The sequence below is a fragment of the Rhinopithecus roxellana genome, chromosome 3, assembly GCF_007565055.1.
Source record: "Rhinopithecus roxellana isolate Shanxi Qingling chromosome 3, ASM756505v1, whole genome shotgun sequence".
In the NCBI taxonomy this organism is placed as follows: domain Eukaryota; kingdom Metazoa; phylum Chordata; class Mammalia; order Primates; family Cercopithecidae; genus Rhinopithecus; species Rhinopithecus roxellana.
The window spans coordinates 137,062,656-137,089,095 of record NC_044551.1 but is presented as its reverse complement, the minus strand read 5'-3'; the positions used below and the strand labels follow the sequence as shown (position 1 = coordinate 137,089,095).

Sequence of the window (26,440 nt, the reverse complement as noted above, 5' to 3'; positions counted from 1 at the left end):
TCCACTTTTCCATCCATCTCCTCAATACCCTTTTAAGATAAAACCCTCATGAAATGAAGATTTAGGTAACATTCTTTATTGTGCTACACAGCACAAGAGTTGTTTTGACAGAAATCACATTAACTACAATAGCGAATGGTTCAAAGAACCTGAGTCTTAATAGGAATAGTTAATAGGTAAATTTATTGAGCACTTATTATGTGGTGGGAACTTTACATTTACTGCTTCATTTAATTATCTTAAGGACCTAATGAGAAAGGTACTATTTTTGTTTAATCCTCACTCTAGTGACGAAGGTACTGCTGAAGCTCAGAGGGGCTGAGTAACTTGCTAGAGAGTCATATAGATAGTAAGTGGCAGAACTGGGATAAGAACCAAGTTTGTATGTCTCTAAAAACCATGCCTCTTAGCCATTTGATTATGCTGGATGCGACATAATGTATTTGGGAAAAGCAATGACACAAAACCATCCTCTTAGTTATTATATTACACTAGATGCATCATGACATAATTTTAAAGAGCATGATTTGTTTTGTGTTGAATATGAGAGATCTGGGCTCAGATCTTGGTCACTTCCCAGTTTTAACTGTTCAATCTTGAGCCAGTTATTTAGAACTTAATAGGACCTTCAAAACTTTGCAAGATCTGGGTCCTGTCTAACATCCAATCTTTTCTCTCATTTCTCTACAGTCATACACCAGGCTCAAGTCCCACTGGTCTTCCTTCAGCTCCTCAGTCAAGCTCTTTCCTCTCTTAAGGAGCTTTGCAAATACTGCTTCTGGAATGCTGTCACCTGCCTAACTCTGACTCATCTTTTAGCTCATCTTTTAGCACTTCCTCAGGCCTTTCTCCAACCCTGATGTAAATACCTTCTATTATTCTTTCATAGCACATATAAGTGAAATTTTTGTTATATATTTTCATATTTCATGTCTGTTTAATTCAATCAGGGGTCCATAAACTGTAGCCTACAAGTGAAATCCAAATGTCCTGTTTTTGTCTGTAAAGCTTTATTGGAGCACAGCCACACAGGTTCATTTACATATTGCATATGGCTTTCAGACTACTAGGGCAGAGTTGAGTAGTTGAGACAAAGACTATATGGCTCACAAGGCTAAAAATATTTACTATGTGGTCCTTTACAGAAAAGCTCGCTGACCCCCTAAAGCAGAGGATAAACTGGACAAGATTCTTGTTCACCACTGAATACTTAGCGATAGGTACACTGCAGTCTAGTAACATTTGTTGATTTCACAAATAAATGAACTATTCAGCCATAAAATGGGACTTATTAATAAAAATTAATTGGAATTATATATATATATAGTTCTTAGCACAAAATTGGTAATTACTTTTATTAGGTTGTGTGAAATTTCTGTAAGATAAATTAACAATTGATAGTTATTTTTACATACTTGCTTAAGGAATCCATGATGTTTAAGCTTGAAACTAAAAATAAATAGTTTTTGTAAACTTGGAAATGCCGAAAATTTTTTAAATAAAAAAAGGCTGCCAACTTTTATTCTCACCTAAACTATTTTATGTATTGATGTTTCTGAATTTGAGCTATTCTCTACTTCCACTAAGACGGCTAAAGTAAAGGTAAGATTCAATTTAAACAGCCATTCTATTTTACAACAGTTTTATTTCTTAATGATATACAACTTATCACATCAGTGCTGTAATATTTCATTTCACACTTGAAGTCAGTATTTCTTTTTCTGGAAAAAACATACCTTGTTCTGTGTATAGCTAAATAAACAAGTGCAATGGCAGAGCAGTCTTTGACAGCTTTTAAGAAAAGATGACAGTGAGCCATTGCGTGAGGTTCTACTGGACAGTCTACAGTGGGGCAGCTTCAAAGAGGGCAAAGCAGCTAATATTTTTCTTTGCAACATGTGAATACACAGTTGAAAGCAAGCCCAGGTTAGGGATGCCGCTACACAGTATGATATGCTGTTTTGGATTTGCTAGTTTTGTTTATTAGAAGTGCCCTACATATTTTAGGCTCTTTCCCAAACGACTCTTAAAACCGCTCTCATAGTGGGTGAGAGGTGCACAAGACAAACATTTATATGTAAGATGTTTGAAATTGTCAATAGCCTCTAAAATAATCACTGAAATATATATTAAAACATGGTGGATTTCAATTTTACTAATTCTGTTTAAAAGCATTGAACTTACAGGCCTACTGTATCTAAAGACTGGAGAAAAGAATAAATATATCCTAAATTCTAAAGAATAAAATCAAGAAATCTGTCTTCAGAATTTAAAAAAATGGTGAGTCAAACTAAGCTGAATTTGAGTAAGTTTTCTTCTTCTAAAGTTATTATGACTTCTAACCTGGATGAGAGTAACAGCCACTGTACCTGCAACTGTATATAAATAAAGAAAAAATATTCAATTGTTAGCTCAAAAGTACGATATTAAAAATCTTTTTTTTCTTTTTGTTTATTTGAGACAGGGTCTCACTCTGTTGCCCAGGTTGAAGTGGAGTAACATGATCACGGCTCACTGCAGTTTTGACATCTCGGGCCCTAGTGATCCCCAAGTAGTTGGAAACACAGGTGCGTGCCACTACCACACCAATTTTTTTTTTTTTTTTTTTTTTTTTGCTTTTTTAAATAAGAGATTGCATTTCCCTATGTTTCCCAGGCTGGTCTTGAACTCCTGGGCTCAAGTGATCTGCCTGTCAAAAGTGCTGGGATTACAAGCATGAACTACCACTCCTGGCTTTAAAATTCTTCTATCCCTAGAATTCCTGTCATTTGTTACAACATGGGTGAAACCAATCGGAGGACATTATGTTAAGTGAAATAAGTCAGGCACAGAAGGACACATTTTGCATGTTCTCACTTGTGCGGGAGCTAAATTTTTTTTTTTTTTAATTGAACCCCCTGAGATAGAGAGTAGACTGACGGTTACCATAGGCTTGGAACGGTAGCTGGGCATGGCGCGGGGAGGGGATAAAGTGGAGATGTTTAATGGGTATAAAAATAGGTAAGATGAATAAGATCTAGAATTTGGTAGTACATAGGGTGACTACAGTTAATAAGAATTTATCGTATATTTAAAAGTAATTAAAAAAATAGAATTGGAATGTTCTTAATACAAAGAAATGATAAATGCTTGAGGTAGGCACACCTCAGTTATCCTGATTTTGATGACTACACATTGTATACATGTATCAAAACATCACATGTATCCCATATTAAATACAACTATTATCTACCCATAATAATTAAAAATAGAAATTAAAAAATCTTGGATCCCTGTTTTTTTAAAATAAAGCATAATAAAAGCTCATGAATTCAACCTGCAAAAACTCTCTTCTAACTTTGCAAGCAAAACAAGATACAATGAATATCATAAACCTAAAAATTATCTGATGTTGGTAATAAAGTGTAAATGCTCATTCACATGTTTTTGACTGTACTCAAAATAGGTTCTGGTCCAAATAACAAAGTCCAAACAGTGTTACATGATGTTCAATATTTCAGTGTTAATCTCAATTTCAAGCTATAGGCCAATTAAAAAATAGTGGTTTTCTATTGACACAATTATTGCTTTTTGGCTTGATCCACAGCAAGAAACGATGTGCATGAAAACACTAAAGGAATCCACCATAAATCTTAATATTATTCACCCTTTAGCTAAACATGCAGCCAAAACTAGTTCAAGTCATGTGTACCTGAAAATATACAATAATTTAGAGGAGTATAAACTTGAAAACCTAAAAGTTTCTCTACTTTTTAATGGTATACTGACTGTGATGCAATAAATAATTCCTATTCATTATAATTTACACATGAAACAACATTATATTTAAAAAAATGAATCAATCAGTTCTAGTCCCATTTGTATGTCCAAGAAGACAAAAAGGGACAATAGAGGACATGGGCGTCTGTAGTTGTGGGGAAATTACAGTCTAGTGGTTGTCCCCAGGGCTACTGTGTAGCCTTTCTTCAGTGTAACTGAGCAATAGGCAAAACACTCTTCTCTTCCACAGTTCAGAAACGTCTTCTCTGCAGGTTCCATGATCCATATGAGATGGTTGGGACCCTGCATTACTATAATTTCTCCCAGGACCATTATTTAATATTTAATGTTAGACAAGCTACCCAGCTGTCCTTATATAGCCTAACTAAATCCACTCTCCCCAAGTGTGAAGAAAAATAGAATCAAATTGCAGGCATTCATGATATACAAGTCTTTAATGCTGAACTGAGCATTTGAATGTGTAAAGTCTTCACAACAGATTAATTGTATCACACAGACATTATCACTGGCATTCTAGAAAAAAATTATAACACCATCTGCCTCTATGTTTATCAAATTCAGATTTAAAATGGTATGAGTTAACTGATAGTTCTTGCCTATATGTTTTAAGTTATTAATATCTTGTGTGGGTGTTTTCTTTGTTGTTGTCAGCACAATGTTAAAATGTTTGGATGTATTTCAAAATCTCATTTACTATGAATAAAATGAAAGCCATTTTTATACAGGATATTTATCCCATATTATAAACCTTTAAGTGAATGACCACAAAAGGTCTAGTTCCCATGAATATAAGGATATCTTTGTTTGATGATGTGTGCAATGTAGCAATGTTGTGCTGATTAACTCTTAATTATCAAGCTATTCATGTCACACAAGCACACTTTCCATTTAAAATTTGTATTGAACTAAAAAGTGAATGATCACAAATGTGTAAACTATATTTCTGACAAATAAAGTGATTTTTTCTCCTTTATATATAAGAGACTATCAGCACTTTAACTGGCCACATTTAATTAACCCAAACTTCTCTTAATAGATGTTTACAGATTCAAAATATTTTCTGTACCCTTAACATATGTGGAGAAAATATAATTAATAAATAATGATACAAAGAAAGTTTACTCCACTCACCTGTCTGTTACGTTCATCCATAATCCTCGTAATCTGAATCTTTTTTCTCCCCATAGTCCCCGTTTTTCTTCTCTCTCTCGTCCCTGAAATTATGTATTTTTTCCTTCCTTTTCTTTCTCTTTCCTGTTTCCTCCAAACAAATCTCCTTCTTCAGCACTTGCACAGCTCAGTTCCCAAATTCCTGCATTCGTTCCTGCTGAACAAAAAAGAAAAATTAAATACCACTCTAACAGCAAGTCAGTTTCATAAGAACTATCATATTCTAATTTTATCAAGGAAATAGGCTATACGGAGCTAAAGCAATAAAATGAATAAAAACAACTTTTTGTTAAAAGTATATGGTATATCACAGACAGGAGCATATCAGGTAGGAATGTTTTATTTTTTAATAATGTCGTAAGTAATTTAACAAGTCATTTAAGTGATGCTTTTTTAAAGACTAACACTTGAAATGTATTTTTTTTTGTAAAAAGTTTCCTAATCTTTTTAATGAAATTAGGTGACAATTTCACCCTTCTGTTATGAAAAATTACCTAAATCAGAGAGTTAATGAACCTTTATGTACCTGTGTATGCTAAGTAGGGCAGCTAATTCATTTCTGAAGGGAAAACAATCTCCTGTTTTGACAGCAGAGGTGATAACGTCCCTCGTTATGCAAATAGGATGGACGATTATGAAAGTGCTGTTTGATATATGTAAATGTCAACTAATTTAAATCTAAATCCTTTACTCTTACTTTAAAAAAATTATTGCTGTGAGAACACCGTAAAAATAATATGGAATATTTAATCTTAGATTGCAAGCATCTATCAGCAGTGAGATCTTTTCTTTTTGAAAGCCCTTAAACTACATCTTAGATAACAAGCATCAAAAAAGATAAGCATTGATAGAAAATAAATGGTGCAAAATTAAGATTATTCTTCAATTTATACCATATTTTTATAACAGACCATCCATCCTCTAAATTTAAATATTTACAAACAGACATCACGTCTTTGTGGAGTAAGATACAAAACTGCAGAAGCTTCATATTCCATACTGGCGATCTCTGGGTCATGAATTAAAATTAGAGAAATGATCATCAATAACATGAGGTAAGTCCAAGAAACCCAGAATATTAAAAGTACGTACTTTACTTGGTTTTAAATTATATCTGAAAATACTTGAACACAACGGAAGTTAATTGCTCTGAAATGTGAAAGTTAACAAGAAAGCATTCCACAAAGGTTTCTTCAAGCAACAGCTCCAATTATTCTATTTCGTCTTAGGTCAATGAATGCAACAACTTTACACACTGCTCAGAATTTCCCTGTTTATTTTAGCTGGTGTCTGACAACGGACCTGATAAATTCCCACATGCATTATGTAATGCTAAGCCAATGTCCTGGCTATTTAATAGATTATTTGGCTCCAATTCAAAGTTCTTGGAACAGGAAGGCTGTTACACATTCAATTTGACCATTAGCTGTCTTTTGATTTCTGTAATTTAATTTCTAAACTCTTTATCACCTTGGGTTTTTTTTTTTTTTTTAAGTTTTTGGTGATTATTTAATTGGAGAAGCTATTATGACATAATTAGTTCTGGTGGATTAAGTGCTGCTTAAATACTAAGACTATCCCTTCTCTTTGCCCCATGCCTCTCTGCTAAACTGCAGTTCGGTTCTGCCTCTCAGAATATGTATGTTGAGTAACATTATGACCACACAGTGCTCATCAAAAACTATTGCTCCAGCTGTAATTTTAAATGTTGGAGGTGGTTCAAAATTTTAAAGAGTTGCAGAAATAACATACATTTGACAAATACACATAAAAATGGTTATAACATATTGAAATCACATTAAAATATGAAAAACCCACAAAGCATAATTGCATCATATATTTGATGTTGCTAGACGCTGTCCATCTATTTTTAGAAAAAGTCTTAAATGTCACTCAATGGGGCAACTTTCCTGTGTTTCCTATAGTCTTACCTTAGAAGCAAGCAGCATGTTAGAATGGTATTTCCCATGCATGTTTAAGACCCCAAAGATACAAACAAGCTTTCTCTATCACAGAAAGCCAATGCATGAATCCACAGCAAATGTATATAGGACAATTTCCTTTCCTTTCATTGAGCTGAGGCCAGTGGCACTATCGGCTTACAGGACTATGGCTGCCTAAGCGCTTATTCACTTCAAGGTGGAGGGTCAGGGTGAGCAGACTAGAGTGTGGTGATAAGGCAGAAGAGACAAGAATGTCTACAGATCCTGATTTCAAAATACAAATAACCAAACAAGCAGCGAAACAACCTTGGAGAAAAGTCTCAGAAAGGCAGAGAGAGTTCCTGACGAACCAAACTGAGGAGAGTTCCTCCCTATCACCACCCCATATTTCACAACTTCGAGTGAGACCATTTTTAAAAAGAGCAGAGCAAAGACTTAAAAAAACAAAATTCTTAAAACATGCTGGAAAAAAATTTTGCCAGAGAGAATGTGTGTATGTATCTATGTATATATAAGTGCTTGATAAAAATGCCGTTGAATATATTTTCTTTTTTGAAATATGCAAAGCAATATAGAGAGAAGCAAGTTTAAATTTCAATAGAACTAAAGTTTTGTTTTCTGTATAAATAAGTATTTCTTGAGATATTGTCTTCAGAACATTTCTAAAATGCAAAATTTGGTATGAAGTACACATGCAGAGTAATATGTGGTGATGATGACACTAAGTAACTGGTTATGAAGTAAAGTCTATCATGAAACGTGGTTTAGAACATTTGATTATCGGTCACCACATTTCAAGGCTGTCAGTAAAAATTTAAAGAATTAGGAAGGTCAACAATAGCTCACGCATTGTTTTCTTAGCACATTTTCTCTAACCTAATTTTTATGCAAAACCTATATTTTAAGGTCAGTTTCAAGTATTAATTTGTAGGAGGCCTAGAGAGGTAAAGAAAGAGATTATTTAACTTTAGTAATCTGTAAAACTGTTTTGTGTGTTTATGAAAAAGGATTATAATAGCTTGCCTACATGTAGTAAAATTTCAAGTTATGCAGAGAGCTTTCATTATGTACAATCAATCATAAGCTTAACATAATTCCAACAGCCTTGCCGCTACTTTTTCCACAGGAAAGAAACATTCTTAGAAAATGACAGAGCTACATATAAATAATCAGTAATTGAAAAAAAAAAGAAGAAATGTTCTACTATAGCTACACTCTACAGAGTTACAGTCTTCTGCATTTTTTTCTAAAAAAAAAAAAAAAAAAAAAAAAAATGCCAACCCAGATAAAAGAAAACTAAAATGAGGCTGCTTACTAAAAAGGGGAACTTCATTACGGCAGGCTTCTGTTCATTTTGAGTTTGGCATAAGCAGGCAGAAGAAGGCAAAGTGGTTTGAGACCCAAGTCGAGAAGAATTTCTTCTGGACAGATGCTAAAGATCATTCTCCCACTGGGCTATCTCATTTACAAACAAGTTCCCTTGAGTGACACATACCTCCCCCTTCCATTTCCCTCCTCCCTCCCTCCCTCTTTCTTGTCCTCTTCCTCCCTCCTTCCCTCCTACAAATCTCTCCCAGTAGCACAGAAGAATTTTGACAGAATGGCAGGAAACACGCACACAGACTGGTCAGGGAAGGATATGATGTCAGCAACCACGAACAATAAAAGGTGTAAAGGTGCTTCCTTCCCTAAACTGTTCCAGAAGTGTAAAATGGGAACCAAAACTCTCCACTTCCTTCTCTGAGCAGAACTGTCTGAGTGCGCTGTGCTGCACACCCCACACACAGAGGCCTTGGAGAGGTTCAGATAAGGGACAATGAGGACAATTCAGACCTGGGGCGTGATTTTTAATTTCCATCTTTAAAACACCTGAGAAAAATCCATGTCAGCTCTAGGTTAGTGTTTTATTATGATTGCTTTAAGAAATGAAAATAAGAAAACAAAAAAGTTACTTCATTGAAGTAGCAGATATATCTCAATTATTGTTTACCAGGCCTTAGAAAAATCATCGTACATAGTTAATGCAGTCATATACTTGGAATTTACCCTTTCAGGCAAATGAAAAATTCTATGCAAGCAAATAATAAAAATAGATAAATTAAAACTTTTGGTTAAAAAAAGAATTATGAAAACCGGCGGGAAAAAAAAATCAATGCATGCTGGTAAAATATGCTAATCATTTGTTTGCTCCCACATTAAAAAAAAAAAAAAAGATATACTGAGGGGGAAAAGATTCTTATGGTTATTGAGGCTCTCGAGGTTCTTTAAGAAAATTCAAACTAGGAACCAAAGTATATAACACAAACTTTGCATCTATAGTGAAACTATTTAATCTCCTCGCTATTAGGTTCTTTCTAACATGGAAATGGCATTCTACATAAGGTTTCTGTAGGAAGAAAACCACATATCAAGTGGATCTGAGTCATCATCAGATTTCAATCATCTTCCCACAACACTTTGATTTAGAAGTTAAACATAACCTTCAGTTATGTGTTTTGATCTTAGAGTGAGACTGCCATGCCACATTAAAAGATGTGGGAAGAAATTAATTCTCTTCTCCTAAACTTATCTTTGCAAAGTATGTATTTTGCTAAAATAAGTACAATGCAGTCACTTAAATAAAAACAGCCTATGAATAATGATAAAACATTGAAATATGTGATGCCAGTTTTCAAAAAAATTCTGCTTTTCTTTTATTCGTATTAGCAAATATCTTTTTCATTGACTTACATTTTCACTAATGCTAGCATCCTCAAATAATGTTTCGTAAAAACTCAAAGCTGCAAACTGAGCATACTCTATCACACAACACTCACAACAGTAAATAATACTATTAAATAAATACAAACTGGATACATCGTAAGGGGCAAAAATGATCATAAGCCTAGTTGCTGCAAGCCTGGTATTGCTAAATCAAATAATTAAATGATTCATTATCTTTTTAAGTGGAAAACTTTGCTCAATATGTTACATCTAGTTACATTTAGCTTTCTATTTTGTGATTTGTTTGAAAAATGTATGAAGCATACAATTATATTTTGGTTAAAAGAAACAGGCAGAACTTTTACTTTTTTTCCAATAAGAGCTATTCTGAACTTCAAAAGGTATAACCAGATTACTCCTCCTATAGATGCTCGACTGTGTGATGTCTTGAGTTGAGGAGTATTTCCTTGGCCTTGAAAGTTATCCATTTCTCTCTAAGCTTACCATGTATTTTATAAATGTACCATTACCTTAGTTATTAGTGCAATTTGAGTTTATTTCCAAATCACATACCCAAGACTCATTCTTCTAAGGGTAATAAAAGAACAGCCATTCTTTTCCACTAGATAAATACCATCATGCCATATGCCAATTTATTTTCCCAACTTATTCCAATTTAGTATCAATATGATGAATTTCAAATCATCTTCAAGTCTCAGTAACACAGTACCACACATACAAATAATAAATAATGTTGACCATCTTTTCCAGTTCCTCACACCTGCCATGCTCCTTCCTGCCAAGAGGCCTTTGTGTACTATGCAATTCTTTCTGCCTGGATGTTCCTCCTTTCCTTTTGTGCGTCCTTAACTTCTCCTCCCTTCTGTCTCAGCTTCAGTTTCACCTCCTCAGGAAGTACTCCACGCCCTCCAGATGACATCGAATTTCCCTCTCATAAGATCTAAGCACTAAGTCCTTCTCCTTTGTAGCACTTGCAACAGCTGAAACTGTATGTTTGTTCATCTTCCTCAGCATCGGTTATATTTGTTTGTTTCACCTTTTTATCCCCAGTATATACCCTTAGTGTCAAACATATAAAAAGAGCCAATGACTATTAGTTGATTGACAATCAATTAAGATTTGTATCTCTCAACTGATGTATTTTCTTTTCTTCAGCTTCTATTTTTAATGACTACCACTAAAAATATTTTACTATTTTTGCTTATATAAAGGCAGATTGATAACCTCACTTAATACTTCATCATATTTATATAGCATCTCCTATGTGGAATTAGAATAATTTATACTGAGAATTGGAAGTTGAATGGATTTGGGGATCAGAAAGAACAGGGTTGGAATTCTAGCTTGGTACTTGGACGCTGTGTGACTCCAGAATGATTAACCCCTTGGAACTGTTGTTTCCTTGCCCTACCCATAACTGAGAAAACAATTTTCACTTGTAGGATGGTTATGATCATAAGATGTGGTACTATATGTGAATCCTGGGTACATAGTAGTACTGGGAACATAGCCTACTGCTCGTATGATTGCTTCTGTTTGAAGGCATAAAGTGAAAGTCCTATCATATACTAATGCTATCAAGCGAACAGTGTAGTCCTTACATTTACCATGAAGATCTCACTTTCCAAAACTAATGATTAGCAACTTCTAACAGATAATGCCTCATTTATCCTGTAACAATAATCACCAAATGAAGAATAAATTTACAGTGTTAAAAAAATTAAGAAGTTTCTCTTACATATCAGCTACGGAAGAGCTTCAGGCAGCAAAAGTGGAAATAACTAGGGAAATATATCAATTTTCCCAATGACCACGGCTGCTGAAAACTCTACATTAATGCTTCTAGTCCTACTTTAATATCTTTCCCCAAGGACAAAAAGAGATGAAATGTATGTCAGAAATATAATAAGGCTAAAAAGGAACTCGTTTTCAAAACCCCTGCAATTAATTTAATAAGTGGGCCTAACCTGCCATTATCCGTGACATAAATCATTTTATTTACACAGTTCCAGAATTTAGGAGACACATACCTCTCTACAATTGTATTGCATTATAAACAATTTAATAACTGTGAGGGAAGCATAGTCTCCCTGTCATAGTTATCCATAGTCTATTTTGTCTTGAACACTTTTTTCACACTGCAGCTAAAACAGCATTCTCTATTCCCATGCCAAAGTAAACTCCAAATGTTCTAAATATGTGAAGAACCTTGTGCTACCCAACCCTACCACACCTTTTAGCTTTTCCACATTATATTAGATAATTAATTCAGGGTTCTATCATGTCTTTGCTTTTCTAATTTTTCACAACAGTGCAGCTACTATGTTTTCTTTCAAAGGCCTCTGAGTGATGTGGCAGGGCTCACCACAAAGGTAAAGCCTGCACTGTCATATCACAAAGCAAGAGCTACAATTTAGCATCACAGATAGTGTTCTGTTCCCCAGCTATAACCTCTCAGTAAGCACATGCAGCTGGATTTTTGTTGCTGTTATTGAACAATGCAAGTTAAGCACTAAACAACATCAACATCAGTGAAACAAAATAGTCTGTAAAGCAAGCTAGGCTAGAAGTGGGAGATGTTGCTATTACATATTTTCATGTTATTACAATAAAAACATATAAATTCTGAGATATCTCATGATCCTGTTAGAAAAAAATTGTGTTTGCTATATTCTGCATCTTTAATATATCATATTTCATGATTAAAATGGAAATACTCTAAAAATATTTTTCTCATATGCCTATAAGTGTTGAACATATTTTTCAGTCTTACTGATACATTTGTGTGTGTGTGCACATGTGTGCACAGCACATGGAAAAACACATTTTAGTCTTTCAAAATGTGTAAATGAAACAATAAGGGTACATTTTAAGACACCTGAGTTGTCTTGAATATTACCACCAGTAAATAATCACAATATTATTAAGACTGTGGTGTGAATGCCTAAAAGGACGTTCTCAGTAAAAGCTTTATTTTACTCTGCATTCAAATATTGTTAAATGATTGAAAATTATGTCCTTGAAAATAACTTGCTGCTTTCATTGTTTATTTTCCAATTTATTTAACATCTAAAGATGACCTTGAAATGGGAAGAAATACCATTGTCCCCCTGCCAATGATTTTGTTGTACATTAAAGAGAAAATTCTAGATAAATCATCGTTATTTAAGTGGAATGTCATTTATTTTTATCTCTAAACCTTACACATTTAGAAAGTTCACATAGAATCTTTACATGCTAAAATATGTGATGTTCAAAATGCTATAATACTATCTCTCAAAATATATATGATATTGCTATTATATGTAGCTCCACATAGAACTCAGTGATTCATCAATTTTTCCATTTCTCTTCATCTCTTTTATAGCATCCCAATCAACCTAATTAAGGCTTTGTTCATCTGAAACCTCTGATGACAATTTGTTTAACTCTGTCCCACTGTGGTCTTCTTATAAGGAGAATTAAATCTGATCTTCTGACAGCAATCATTAAATGATCCCAACTGGCCCCAATTAAGCCACATGGCTCATGGGCTTCCATACAGTCAAGTGCCAAGTTCTCTGTTTCATTTACACATTGTTCTTTACCTTGGTTTATTTTCTTAAAGCCAGTTAAGCATGTGTCTTATCAAGTGGAACTAAATTTCCTTATGTACATTAGCTCAAGACACAGTGCGTCAAGTGACTGCACACCGAAGTATCACATAGGACATCTGAAGCCATTCTACATAGCTGCAGAGGTACTAGCGAAAAAGAATCTTTACATTTGTTTACTCCTCCTGAAATTGACCCACATGTACATTCTCGAAATAATACACGTGTTTAAACAGTTCTAGCTAACATAAATCAATAATAACATCTCATTTGGCTTGTTTATAATGATCTTTTAATAGAAAATTCTCTGCATTTAGAAGGTGGGGTTAATATTCCATTTTTTTTTAAATCTCTTTACCTCCCTCTAAAAAAGCAGTACCAAAGTAAGACTTCTGAAGTTAACCTTTCTTACCCTTAATTTCTGCTCTAATTTTTTCACATGTGCTCAATTGTAAGTTCTGTAATGATGTTCCCAGGCCTTCCTACAAGCGCAGGTAGCCTCAGGATTTAGAGCTCATTGATTGTGTGCTACTCTAGGGAAATGACTGATTAAAAACAGCCTCATGAGGAGGAGTAGCTCCTATTCACATCTGGCTCATATGATTCTAAAGTCTAATACCTGTATGAAAATTTGATCCATAGATTTAGATTTTGAACAACTGCAGCAGTTTACCTAGAATACTTTAGATGTCAAAGCAGAAACAGTTAAATTAATCCCACTATGACTGGTGTCTGACACAGGTTCTGAAGGCTTTAATCAATTAACCTACTTTCTTCTGAATATAAACAAACACACTGTATTTTTATATCTATTCTAATTATGGCTATCACTGATCATCTGCTGGTATTTGATGCAGGATATCTGTCATAGTTCTCAGAGCAGATGGATTAGAACATATCTGTCCATCCTAATCATACATTAAAAAATGTTAGAGAATTGAAATGCATGCTATGCATCTTATAGGACATTAGCCTTGATGGGACATGTAATTATTTTTATGACTCGACCAACAGATGTAACTGCAAAGAAAATACAATGGAATTTTTAACATAGTGATATATTTGGTAACTCCAGGAAAACTATTATGTGCATCTTCTTTATGATAACTAAATATACACCTGATCATCTATTCACTTAATAACTGTGTTCTTCTCAAAAGAGGAAAATTCAAAATATTTGTTACAAAATGCTGATGATCTAGAAAATACTTACCAGACTTACAACTGACTTTTTAAAATGTGTAATAATGAACTAAAATTTTAGTAAACCAAAACAGACACCGGATGTTGAATTATGAAATATTTCTCATGTATTATAGTAATCTCCAATAAGATTTGATGTTAATTTTAGAGCATGCTTCTGCTAAAAAGGGCAAACCCTGCAACAGATTTAGTACAAAGAAGCTGAAAATATCCTGTGGAAAAAAAAAATCTGTAGAGAAATCAGCCAGCCCAAATCCTGCCATTACTCAGCACTGTAGTGACGTGCGGATGTTTGTAGTGGTTTGAGGAGCCAGCAGGGGTGGAAACTCTGCGTACTCGACTCCAACATGATTGCAATTGAACCTCATCAAAGTAAGAGCTCATAATTTGTCACAGAAAACAGCCAATTAACATATGTTAGAAAAAGGCTTCATAAAGATAATATATGATTAAAGACCCAGTGCAGCTGCTGAAAATCAAAACTATGCATTTAAAAAAGAAATCTCAGCCTAAGCTTCCGTATGGTTAAACTGATAATGGCTACTATGATTTTTTTTTAAGTAGAAAAATATAATTACAGTGCTTCTTATAAGTTTGGGGTTATGGCAAGGGAGAACTGGGTACTGTGGCACTATTTACTATGTCTTACTTAGTTCTATAAATAGTTGAAGCCCTTGCCAAAACTCTGTAGTTACTTTGTTATAGTGCTATTTTAAAACACAGACCTTCATTGTGAGCTAAATGGCCTTCAGGATGCACTTTGTAGTTATAGCATTCCTCTCAAAACTATATCCTCCCTTTATCTGTGCAAAGCTCCAGAACAAGAGGCCTCTCCATGACTGCCCTGGCTCACTGGAGAACATGCTGGGGCTGTGTAACACACTGTTTGAATACTTCAGAACTTCTCTCAGGGTGATGGGCAGGAAGGGTGACAGTTAAATGTCAGAAATGAAATTAAGGCACACACATGGAGTTCGGGTCCTCTAACAGGATGCAGTCCATGCTACCTGTCACAGCTTTGGAGCAGACCAATTACATGTGACATACTCGGTGTATTCTGATAGTAGATTTCAGGTTGGACTACATGGGAATCAAACCCTGGTTAAATCACTGTAACAGGGTATACCGTGAGCCAAAATCATGATGCTTAATATCACAGATATCAGTGACAAAATTCAATCATTAGTCACAGAGACAAGAAGTTGTCAAGCATGATGCTACGTGCCAGGGATACCACTGAAAACAGAACAGAAGGTCTCGGTCTTCGTGAAGCTTATGTTCTAAGGCGAAAAGGGGCAACACACAAGTGCACCCATATGATGATTTTAGATACAGAAGTGCTATTGAGAAGATATCGCAGTAGAATGGACGAAGGGGTGATGAAGTGAAGAAGGGCAGAGGTGGGCATCCATTGGGTTGATTTATAGGGAAGGGTTATTTGAGGAGATGATGTTTGAGGAAAGTCTTAATCCATGATGGAGTCAGACGTTATCTGGAGGATGATTACTCCGTCACTGTGCCTGTCACTGGTGGTACAAGCCTGGCCAAGTCATAGTTTTCTAAACCCCAGTCTCTTCCTCTATAGAGTGGGAATAGTAACAATATATACATTCTATTATGAGGTTGTGAGGCTCAAATAAAAGACAAAACTACATTCATTTGTAAAAATTCAGATGGATACCACTCAATTTCATATACTCATTGTCTAACTTGCTTCCTTCACTTTGATGTTATATAATTTTATAAAAATTATAACTACTTTGAAGCCCTAGGAATATAGCATAATGCAAAATATTTCTAAATTGACATCAGTTGAGTCCAAAAGCATATCTTCCCTTGAAATGTGAATATTTCATGATGGCAGTGGCCACTGGTTGAAACAGCTCTTTTCATTTCACAGTGCTAACTATAGATAACACCATGAAGAATCTGGTAAATACAGTGCAAAATTTCTGCAAGCGTAAAATATAGAATTATATAAAAATCACACTTTTTAAAATTTGAGAAATAAACAATTTTACAACCATACTAATGTAACTTGTCCATGGGCGAGGTTGATTTATTTCCTCTCTCAAAGGACCCAACTCCCAAGTAATCATCAGAGCTTTGATTAAGATGTCAGCAATATTTGAAAATCCCAGTGTCTCACGGTATTGGAAATATTCATGTGTCTTTGGACATCCCCACCTATAGAGCAAGCTGTGTAGCCTCAAGCCAAACAGATTAATTTCCAACTTGGAATGAATAGACAAATTGAATTATCTAGTATTTTAAATGAAAGCATTTTTTAAGAAAAAAATACAGTCCCAGCGCAGTGGCTCACGTCTGTAATCCCAGCACTTTAGGAGGCCGAAAAGGGTGGATCACCAGAGTTCAGGAGTTCAAGACCAGCCTAGCCTACATGGTGAAACCCCGTCTCTACTAAAAACATAAAAAGTTAGCTAGGTGTTGTGGTAGGTGCCTGTAATCTCAGCTGCTTGGGAGGCTGAGGCAGCAGAATCGCTTTAACCCGGGAAGCAGAGGTTGCAATGAGCTGAGGTTGTGCCATTGCACTCCAGCCTGGCCAAGAAGAGTGAAACTCCGTCTCAAAAAAGAAAAACAAACAAAAAAATACAAAGGCAAGAATTACAAATTCTAATAAATAGAAAACTAAAGGACAACAGGCTCCCACTTTAATTTTTAAGGTTGTGAAACAGAAATGTCTAATGACAAATGATAGTATTTTAGGGAAAGAGGTCAAAATTTCCTATGCCTTAAGGAATTAGGGGTATATATTTTCAATTCTCCTCTTTTTTGGAGGAAGTTGTAAATAAATTTGATTCTCCATTCCAAACCATTTTCTTCTAATTTCCTGTTTCATGAACATAATTTATCAGTTTTAAAATAGCGTAAGTTATATAATTTACCATGAAGCCTAAATGAACACTTACCGATTTTCATTTACAATCAATCAAATGCCCGACAAAAGAAACATAAATTTGAAAGTTTTTAAAAAATAAACACTATATTTTTCTTTTCTAAATGTATCATGGTATAGATATTATAACAAAAAATTGCATTTGATTTTCTTCTCAGTGCTAACCAATACTTCACATTATATTCTCACCTCCCTCCCTATCTAGTAAGATGACCTCTGGGGTACATTTGCTTCACCCTCCAAAACCCAGTCATGACTGCATACAAACCAGACATGGAAATATGAGTTTCTCCTCTCTACTTGTAGCATTCCCCACTCCATTTTTTCATTTCATCACCTTTCTTTATCTCTTTTTCCACATGTTTGGAACTGAGGGGATATGGAAAGTGAAACTGTCAAAGAGCTAGGAATAGAGGTGTTCTCAGACGAGCAAAATGTTTCCTCCATACAATCCAGGCAGGGCAAGGACAGGCACGCTGCAGAGGGATGTTGCCCCAGGCCAGAGTGAGCTGAGACAGTTTCTAGGCCGAAGGCCTAGCAGGAGGCTCCTTATCTCAGCGTGTCTACACATTCTGTCCCAGGCTGTTTTCAAGGATAGCCCAAGTCATCCTCAGCAGATAACACTAAACGGAAAGTATTACAGTGCTTCCCTTGTAAAAAAAGACTATGTACTATAGATCAGAAGTTACTAAAATGGATCCTATTTTAGCCTGATTCTCTCAAACCTAGACTCTAAAAGAAAGCACTCTTGGGTGGGGGCAAACTCACGACTTTCCTTTCCTTAGAGATCCCAAAGTGCCTAAATTAGCATTCCCCAAAGTGGATTCCAGAGATTACTGGTTCCTAAGATTTTAACAAGCTGTTCCTCAAAAAAAAAAAAAAAAAAAAAAAAGTTCAGGAAAACCGATTTATTTGTTATAGGACTTTTCATATTTTTCTACATGCTGAATGCCAGAATCTGGACTATTTCCCAATGTATTTCAGATATCCCTTGGAAATGCTAGCTTTAAAGAAAATAACAAGCTTCTTCCCTCTAACCACTGAATACACTGCAGTGCTGAAATACCTCAAATACTTGGCTCAGTGCTTGGCACAAGGAAAATATAATGGTATTGCTGAAGACATGATAAAACAATGGAAAACTTTTTTTTTTCCAGTTTTACAAAGAAAGTGCAAACACGAGACCAGGTGCAGAAAACTGTTGTTCACTTGAAGTAAAAGTATTAGTAAATTATTTTGCCATTAAAGAGTGCAATTTGTTTCCAAACCCCAAAGCACTAAGTGCAAAGCAATATTGCACAGTGGAAAGAAAGCTCCATTTGGAGTCAGACTCTCAGTTGGGTTCACTAGCTACCCAGTGAACTTTGGGCCAGTCAACTTTTTTAAGTCTCATTACCCTCAGACATAAAAAGCGAGCTGGGTTCAGTTTCTAAGATGCCTTTCAAGTTCCTAATGGTATACATTCAATAAAGGAGGAAAGCAAAACAAAACCGAAAAAATGAGGGTTGGAATGATTCTCACAAGAGTATCATCCTAGAGAAACCATAAATTGGCAAAGAAGTTATTGTCTGGATAAACAGAATTGTTTTCTTCCACATTTTAAAATATTGAATGATATGTTCACCTCAGCCTCAAGCAATATAAACAGTTAAGATCAAGGTTACACTATGCACTCTGGACCACTAATCACATTTAGAAGTTTAATAAATACATAATACCTAGGAAAATATTAAGGTATTGAAAGCTTTACATGTATTAACTCTAATCCTCAAAACAGCCTATGAGGAAGGCACTATTACAATTTCCATTTTACAGAAAAGAAGGCTGGAGGACAGAGTGGTTAAGTAACTTACCCAAGGTCACACAGCTACTGTTAGAGCTGTAATCAATATAAATATATCAATATATCAATATTGCATCAATGTATCAATCCAGTCTCACACTCAGAGAGTCGAATCACATACTCTGTTACTTCTCTATGCTGCTAAGTGGTATTCAAGGGAGTACTTAAAACTTAAAATTCTATGTAGAAAATGTGATGTTCAGGATTTGGTGGAATCTACAAATTATTTTTAAAATGAGTGTTCTTCAACTCATCTCACATTTTCTTATTCTTGATGGCAAAAATGAGTTTACTTCCCTGGGCCAGCAAGGGAATAGAATGTAAGTTAGATATTTGTCTTTACTATTATAATTTACTGAATGATCATCAGTAGCTGTTTTTGGTTTATTTGTTTTTTTTCTACTTTCTACAAATGAATGTGGTTGTTCACAAGGAAAACCAGGTAAATGTATACTGTATAAATCAATATATATTCTTCACAGTTCCTGGAAAAAGAAACCCAAAAGAGTTGTCTTCCTGATAATGGGTCAGGAGAGCCAATTTCACTTATGATGAAGGTAAGAATTACCCGAATTCTCATCTGAGAATTACAGTTGAGAATTACGCAGATATCTCATCCCCAAAGCTTGAAGCAGTCATCTTGTTTTCTTTCAAAGTACCTTGAGTAGTTTTCTAAACCACACCTAACCAGCTCTGGTATGACCCTGGCCACTATCCTTACTCTCCTCCCCTTGCCACTCCTCTTCTTCCTTCTTGTTAGCTCTTCCTCTTTCTTCTCCTTATCTCCTCAAATTATGGTCTACTACAAATCCTTCTATTTACAGGGAAGTTTCCACTTCAAACTTTTATAAAGTTACATACTTCTTCAGAATACTTTGTGTTTTAGAGCTCTGAGTTTAATTGTGCAATTCAATCTCTATAGGTACATTATTTTAGAAGCACCTTTATGGCTATCAACTTTATAAGACACACACCTAATAAAATATACTAATTGTATAAAAACAGCTGACATAATTGGCAATATATTTATAATTTTTGGAAAATACTGCATATTTTGGTGCATTATAGAAGTTAATATCACAATTTTTTCACAATGTATTGTGTAGCCTTGCTCTATCAGAGCCTATAGAATGAGGAAGTAATCATGCATATATATATATATATATTCAGCATTTGTCAGACTTTTTTCCTACTTTCATAGGCAGAACACCATGTACCTATATTTGTACATATATAGTACATCTATATTCACTTATATAATTATATATGTTATTGTACTAGTTGATGAGAACAGGTCAGAACCATTCAAAAACTCCATAAGGCAACAATGCCACATTATATCTATGTCTGTATCTATCTATCTGTCTATCTATCTATCTATCTATCTATCTATCTATCTATCTATCTATCTATCGTATTTATCTATCAAGCTATCTATCGTATTTATCTATCAAGCTATCTATCTATCTATCTATCTATCTATCTATCTATCTATCTATCTGTCTACCTACCTACCTACCTACGTAAGACTGAGTTCAATTTCAGATGCTGGGCAGTTGATGGTGCAAAGTGAATGCTCAAAATGGCTGCTTCTCTATCCCATGCACTCCAAGAGGACTTCTGGTAAACAGGAAATCTCAGATTTGTAATTCAGTAAGAAAGAATCTGTTGGCAAATATTGCCTTTCAACGTGAAGACACCTCTAGGATAATTTTTATGTCAGTATCCCTCACGCATGTTTGTGGGTCCAGTAATAAGTGTTCTGAAAAGGGAAGAGTGTGCATATTACTCTTATATGCTAAAAAAGCGGACATTTCCATCAAGTAACTAGTTCACATACCCAATTATTGTTTGGTCACAATCCTGATGATTCTGAATTTCAAAATTATATGAGTGTTTGTCTTTTGTATCTTATGAAATAGAAAAACAATAAGTATAGAAAAACCTCTACCAACTCCCTTTGAAAAAAATTAGTTAATATGAATATTTAGTGTTTCACTAAATTTACTACGGAGAATTCCAGAATGGACTTGGAAATTTCAACTGCCTTAAAATGGATCTTTATGAGAATGATAAATTTTGCCATGTCAGAAAAGAGAAAAAAATCTTTTCTTTTGGTTAGAAATACAATTTGTATTTTCCATTCATCTAAGGTAACAGTAGAAACGCTGGACATTAATATTGGCAAGAGTTATGCAGGGTCATATCATTTTTCCCTCCATCAGATAATACCATACCCAAATTATTTCACAAAGATTCCACCTCTCCTATTTTTAAGGCCTTCCGGAAAAGGAGCAACATAACCTTCCTCAGTATCCTATTTTGATGTTGCACAACTCTCACTCTCAGGAAATTCTTACTTATAGCTAATCCCTCACGGAATACTTTATGTCCACTCCTCTTGTTCCGTCCTTTGTACAGAGAACAACATTTGGTGATCACATCCTCATGTCATACACTTCAAGACTGTGTATTGCTTTGTATCTATTCTGTTAATCTTCCCTTACATTGGGTTTTATTTCTTCGCCATCTTTGGAGCTCATCATTTCCCATCAGATTTGCCTAGATCTCTGCAGTCCAAAAGTATACACAGTCCTTGAAAAGTGCTTTTGTTGTATAGTCTTATCAAATAAATATTTTTATTTATCCACACACTGCATGAATTTTAAAGTAAATGTTTGCCTTTGCACTTATTTCAATTTTGTAATTTTTCCCTTACCAGATTTGTTTCTAGCCAACTCTTCCACATTTTGTATTTGGAGAGTTTATTTTTTTTTCTCCTTGGCTTCAAGATTTCTGACCACTTCTCTAGTTTACCAAGGTTATGCTGAATTCCTATCTTTCAAGGGCCAGACCTCAAGCACTCTTTATACAGGATTTGTTGGCATTTAAAATGTAATGAGTAAATTATTTAATTCACTATTCCTTTAGCTACCATTAAAATCTGTGTGTGGTTTAGATGATATTTTCCCAATTTATGGATGAGGATGTCATATGGTAGAAAATCAAAAGCCTTAGAAAGTTGAAATTATACCTATCCTTTTTCCTTCACACTTTATTAACAAAGATGAAAATATTCTCATAGGACCAGTTCTTATATGATGCTACGTTGCTTAATACACCCTGAACTTTTTAAGATAAATAACCCATGGATTTCATGGCAATTATTTCCTTGTACATTTTTAAGTCTGCAACTAAGACAATTACTAACTGTGGTTCCCAGCGTCATCCTTCATTTAAGAAATGTTATCAGTGTGATAGTCAACTCCTAGTCTTACTCAAAAATTCTTAAGACTAGCAGCCTGTGGCCTCATAATGCCATTACTATTGAAATGATCTTAGGGCTGGGTGCTGTGGCTCACACCTGCACGCCCTGCACTTTGGGAGGCTGAGGCAGGTGGATCACTTGAGTCCAGTTCGAGACCAGCCTGGGCAATATGGTGAGACTCTGCCTCTACAAAAAATTTAAAAATTAAGTAGGTGTGGTGGCACATGCCTGGAGTACCACCTACTCATGACGCTGAGGCCAGAGGATCGTTTGAGCCAAGGAGGTTGAGGCTGCAGTGAGATGTTGTTGCACCACTGCACTCCAGCTTGGGTGACGTAATAAAACCTTGTCTCAAAAACAAAAACAAAAACAAAAAAACCAACAACAAAAAAACTGATCTTAGGCTTTAGTGAAACCTTTCTAGGAGGAGTTCCATGAAATTTGTTTTGTTCCTTAGTATCAATGGATTCCGTAAGTCATACATACTTGCATTATATTTCATGTATGTGGTTATAAACATGTGTTCATTTCACTGCTTAATAAAGGTGAAAAATAAAGCAAAGAAGCATTTCATTTATTCCTTCACTCAACAAGTTTTTCCTGAGTCACTACTATGTTCAAGGCACTATTCTATGTAATATGTCAGGGAATGAAACAGACAAAAATTCATGCCCTGGTGGAACTTACACACTCCTGGTAGCACATCAAAAATGGGCTACATTTTATTTTATCTTTTGCTGTCGTTTTTGGTTAAACAAATTCATAAAAATCGTCTTTTAATTTTGATTCTCCTTATCCAACTTTAAGCCCTATTTCTTAGAACTTTTATTTCTATACAATTTTAAACTTCTCCTATTCTCATAATACATTCAAATTTCCATTCCTCATACAGCTCTTTCTTTAAAGGCTTGTGATTTCAGATGAAGTGTTCTTTGACCATTTGTGCAATCCTCTATGTTACATACTATATTTTATAAGAAATACCTTGTAATATTTACAAGTTCTTTGAAATCTGCTCCATTAAAATTAATCTTTTCTATTGTTGACTTCTTCAGATCTTTAATTCCTATCTGTGTTTGGGTGCTAAAATATTGAGAATCTGGCCAATCACCAGGTTTGATGAAAACTAAACTCTTTAATTAATAATATTTTCCTAGCTTTACTGAAAGAAAAAAAATCTAGTAAAACAAGAAAGCTAACTCACTTTCATGTTTTCTGGTATTACATATCTGTGGCGTCTGTGACTGTAATATTTAGATATTTCTATTATATGATGATGAAAGCAAGTAATCAATGACTCTAACATATAATAAAAGACAGTGGATTAGAAACAGTGCAATTACAGATGTCAACAATATGCAAAAAAAAAAAAAAAAAGAGAAGCTAAACAGTGAAAAAAAATTTCCTGAGAATTCATTAATTTAACAGCCACAAAGTTACAGTCAATAAAGAAATGGGAAACATTGTGATAGTTTCTTTGCCATAATTTCAATTTTCATTAAGTATGTTGAAAAAATTCGCAGGAAGAAAAAGGTGAGATAAAGGAGAAAACACCTTATGTGTAGCTAGATGTCTACCAGTATGTCAACTTCCTAGATAAATTTTTCATGTGCTTATGAGAATCTAAATAATAATAATCTTCTTTAAAAAGACGATATGCTAGGTTAGGATCTCAATAATTTGTGAAGAAAAGCAACTTTTTCTTTTCCAGAATCCTTGAAATTAAGCGCGGGTTCTATTCAGTGAAATGTGTGGACTGGAGAGGGCACGTGATGATGATGACCACAACATCTGCCCAGAGAAACATACTGCCCCTCCTTCAGTCCTGCTCTAGAAGGAGAAGGAGGGTATGACGAACAGAGATTATCAGTGGCTACTGATTGGTAGCCACAAAAGACTGAGTTATTTTGGAACATCTCGATATATAGGGGGTGGTATCTTCTCAACCCTAACGTTTTTCCTATCTCACATTTGGGAGACATGAAGGGCTTTATAAAAATCTCTCTAGTTATTTAAGTATTTTGCTTTTTTAAAATTTTTTTAAATCCTACGGTATAAAAAGCATTTCTATTTGGGTATCTTACTCCATTATCCATGTGAGATGGACAGACATGTTATATCACGTAAAATATTGTTTGTGTATTATTTAAATTTGGTTCCCCCCAAAAAACCCTCAATGGTGAACCAACAAATTGTTGAAATTAAGCTAAAAAAATCAGTCTATCTTTGGAATTCTATTGAGACATTGCAAAAATGAGGCAGACCAATTATTAGGCAGATAATTTACATTACACAATTACATTTAAACTGCATTTTTCATGTGTCTGAAATTCAAGTTTTATACCTCATTCATTTTTTTTCTAAGACTCAATTTCTCCACAACGAAGTGAGAGGTGTTAACTATGTAATATATATGTTTCTTCTATATGTAATTAAAAATTTTATTAGTTATGATCTATTGAAACAAATATCTATGACTTTATCTAATCCAGAAGATTATGTTAACAGATTCTATTTCAAGTTGCAAACACAGAAGAAAAAATCTGAAGAAATAAGTGTGAAAATTGGCAACAAAGTCTTAATTTGTGTTTGATTGTTCGATGAAACTTGTTTTTTTGTTTTTTTTTTTTTTTTTTGAGACAGAGTCTCGCTGCTCTGTCATGCAGGCTGGTGTGCAGTGGTGCAATCTTGGCTCACTGCAACCTCCACCTCCCAGGTTCAAGCGATTCTCCTGCCTCAGCCTTCTGAGTAGCTGGGACTACAGGCATGCATCACCACGCCCAGATAATTTTGTATTTTTAGTAGAGATGGGGTTTCACCATGTTGGCCATGATGGTCTTGATCTCCTGACCTCGTGATCCACCCACCTGGGCCTCCCAAAGTGCTGTGATTACAGGCATGAGTCATCACACGCCTGTGAAATAATTTTAAATCATCCTAGTAAAAGTGGTAAAATTTAATGAACATGCCCCAGGCATGTTATTTCTATATTTCAATTGGACCTTAATCTCCGGTAAGTTCGTAATCTCATGATTATACTTCATATTGTATTTCTGTTGAGGAAATCAAGGCATTGAAAAAATGCACAATTTGTCCAACTTTATATTGCAAGTAAGCAACAAAACTGGATTTTGAGATAAGGGAGGCTGACTCCAGATTCTAACTTCTTGAAAAGTCCTAAGGAAATATTTTTATCATGTTGTTTTTCACTTTTATATGTCAAAGTCCGAAATCAGTTGATAGTGATATACATATATCAAATTCAAGTACATCCATGATCAGAGCTTTTACCTAAAAATATACCACAAAATTTATTTCTTATTTGATTAGAGAAGGGTGTTTTGTTTTGTTTCTGCTTGGCTTTTTGTTACCATCCTTTGAAAACTGGGAAAATATACTGCTATCTGTAGTCTTAATATAGTACACCAAAAATACTAAGTAAATCTAACTTTTTCTCTGATTCAAATTATATTTCTTAATGCACTTCTATTTAAAGTCATTCCAAAAACAACTCTTTTCCCTATGGTTAAGATTGTAAACAGTGTTATAAAATACCAGCAAGTATTTACTTACAACTTATAACTAGGGATAAGATATCTCTAATTTTCCATTTGGTGTATGTCTTAGTAATGTAAACATAATTAGGACTCTGACTATATAGATTAACTTGACAATGAATTGGAAAAAGGTGCTGCTAAAGGTTAAATGTATAGAGGAACTGGTAAGAAATGCCGTATTCTGCAATTTATTGAACATGTCTTATCTAATAAATTTCTATGCCCTTCTTATCAAATGATTCTTAAGAGTTCTGTGTATGAAAATAGTTCACTTTGTGCATTTAAAATAACCCATTGATGGTAAGCAACTTTCTAATACCTTACAATAGATAGGATACTAAAAGATGTCAATGACCGGTGAACCTGTTTTAATTCCATAAGTTAATTAATTTGAACTGCATGTAAAAGTTGAAGCTAGAACGAACATTACAAAAAACGAACA

General features: G+C 34.6%; 1 protein-coding gene across 25 annotated transcripts in view; it reads right to left on the bottom strand.

Moving 5' to 3' along the window:
* MEF2C (myocyte enhancer factor 2C) overlaps positions 1-26,440 on the bottom strand; it is a 184,057-nt gene that overhangs the window by 99,576 nt on the left and 58,041 nt on the right. For 9 of the 25 annotated variants that reach the window (XM_030926891.1, XM_030926878.1, XM_030926886.1 and 6 more), the window contains one exon: positions 4,912-5,107. In XM_030926891.1, the coding sequence (XP_030782751.1) occupies positions 4,912-4,965 (54 nt within the window). In that variant the 5' untranslated portion in view covers positions 4,966-5,107. Of the gene's footprint in view, positions 1-4,911; positions 5,108-5,476; positions 5,530-6,881; positions 7,223-8,208; positions 8,357-26,440 lie in introns of those variants that run through there. The other 16 variants (XM_030926879.1, XM_030926877.1, XM_030926897.1 and 13 more) reach the window with 10 other exon arrangements.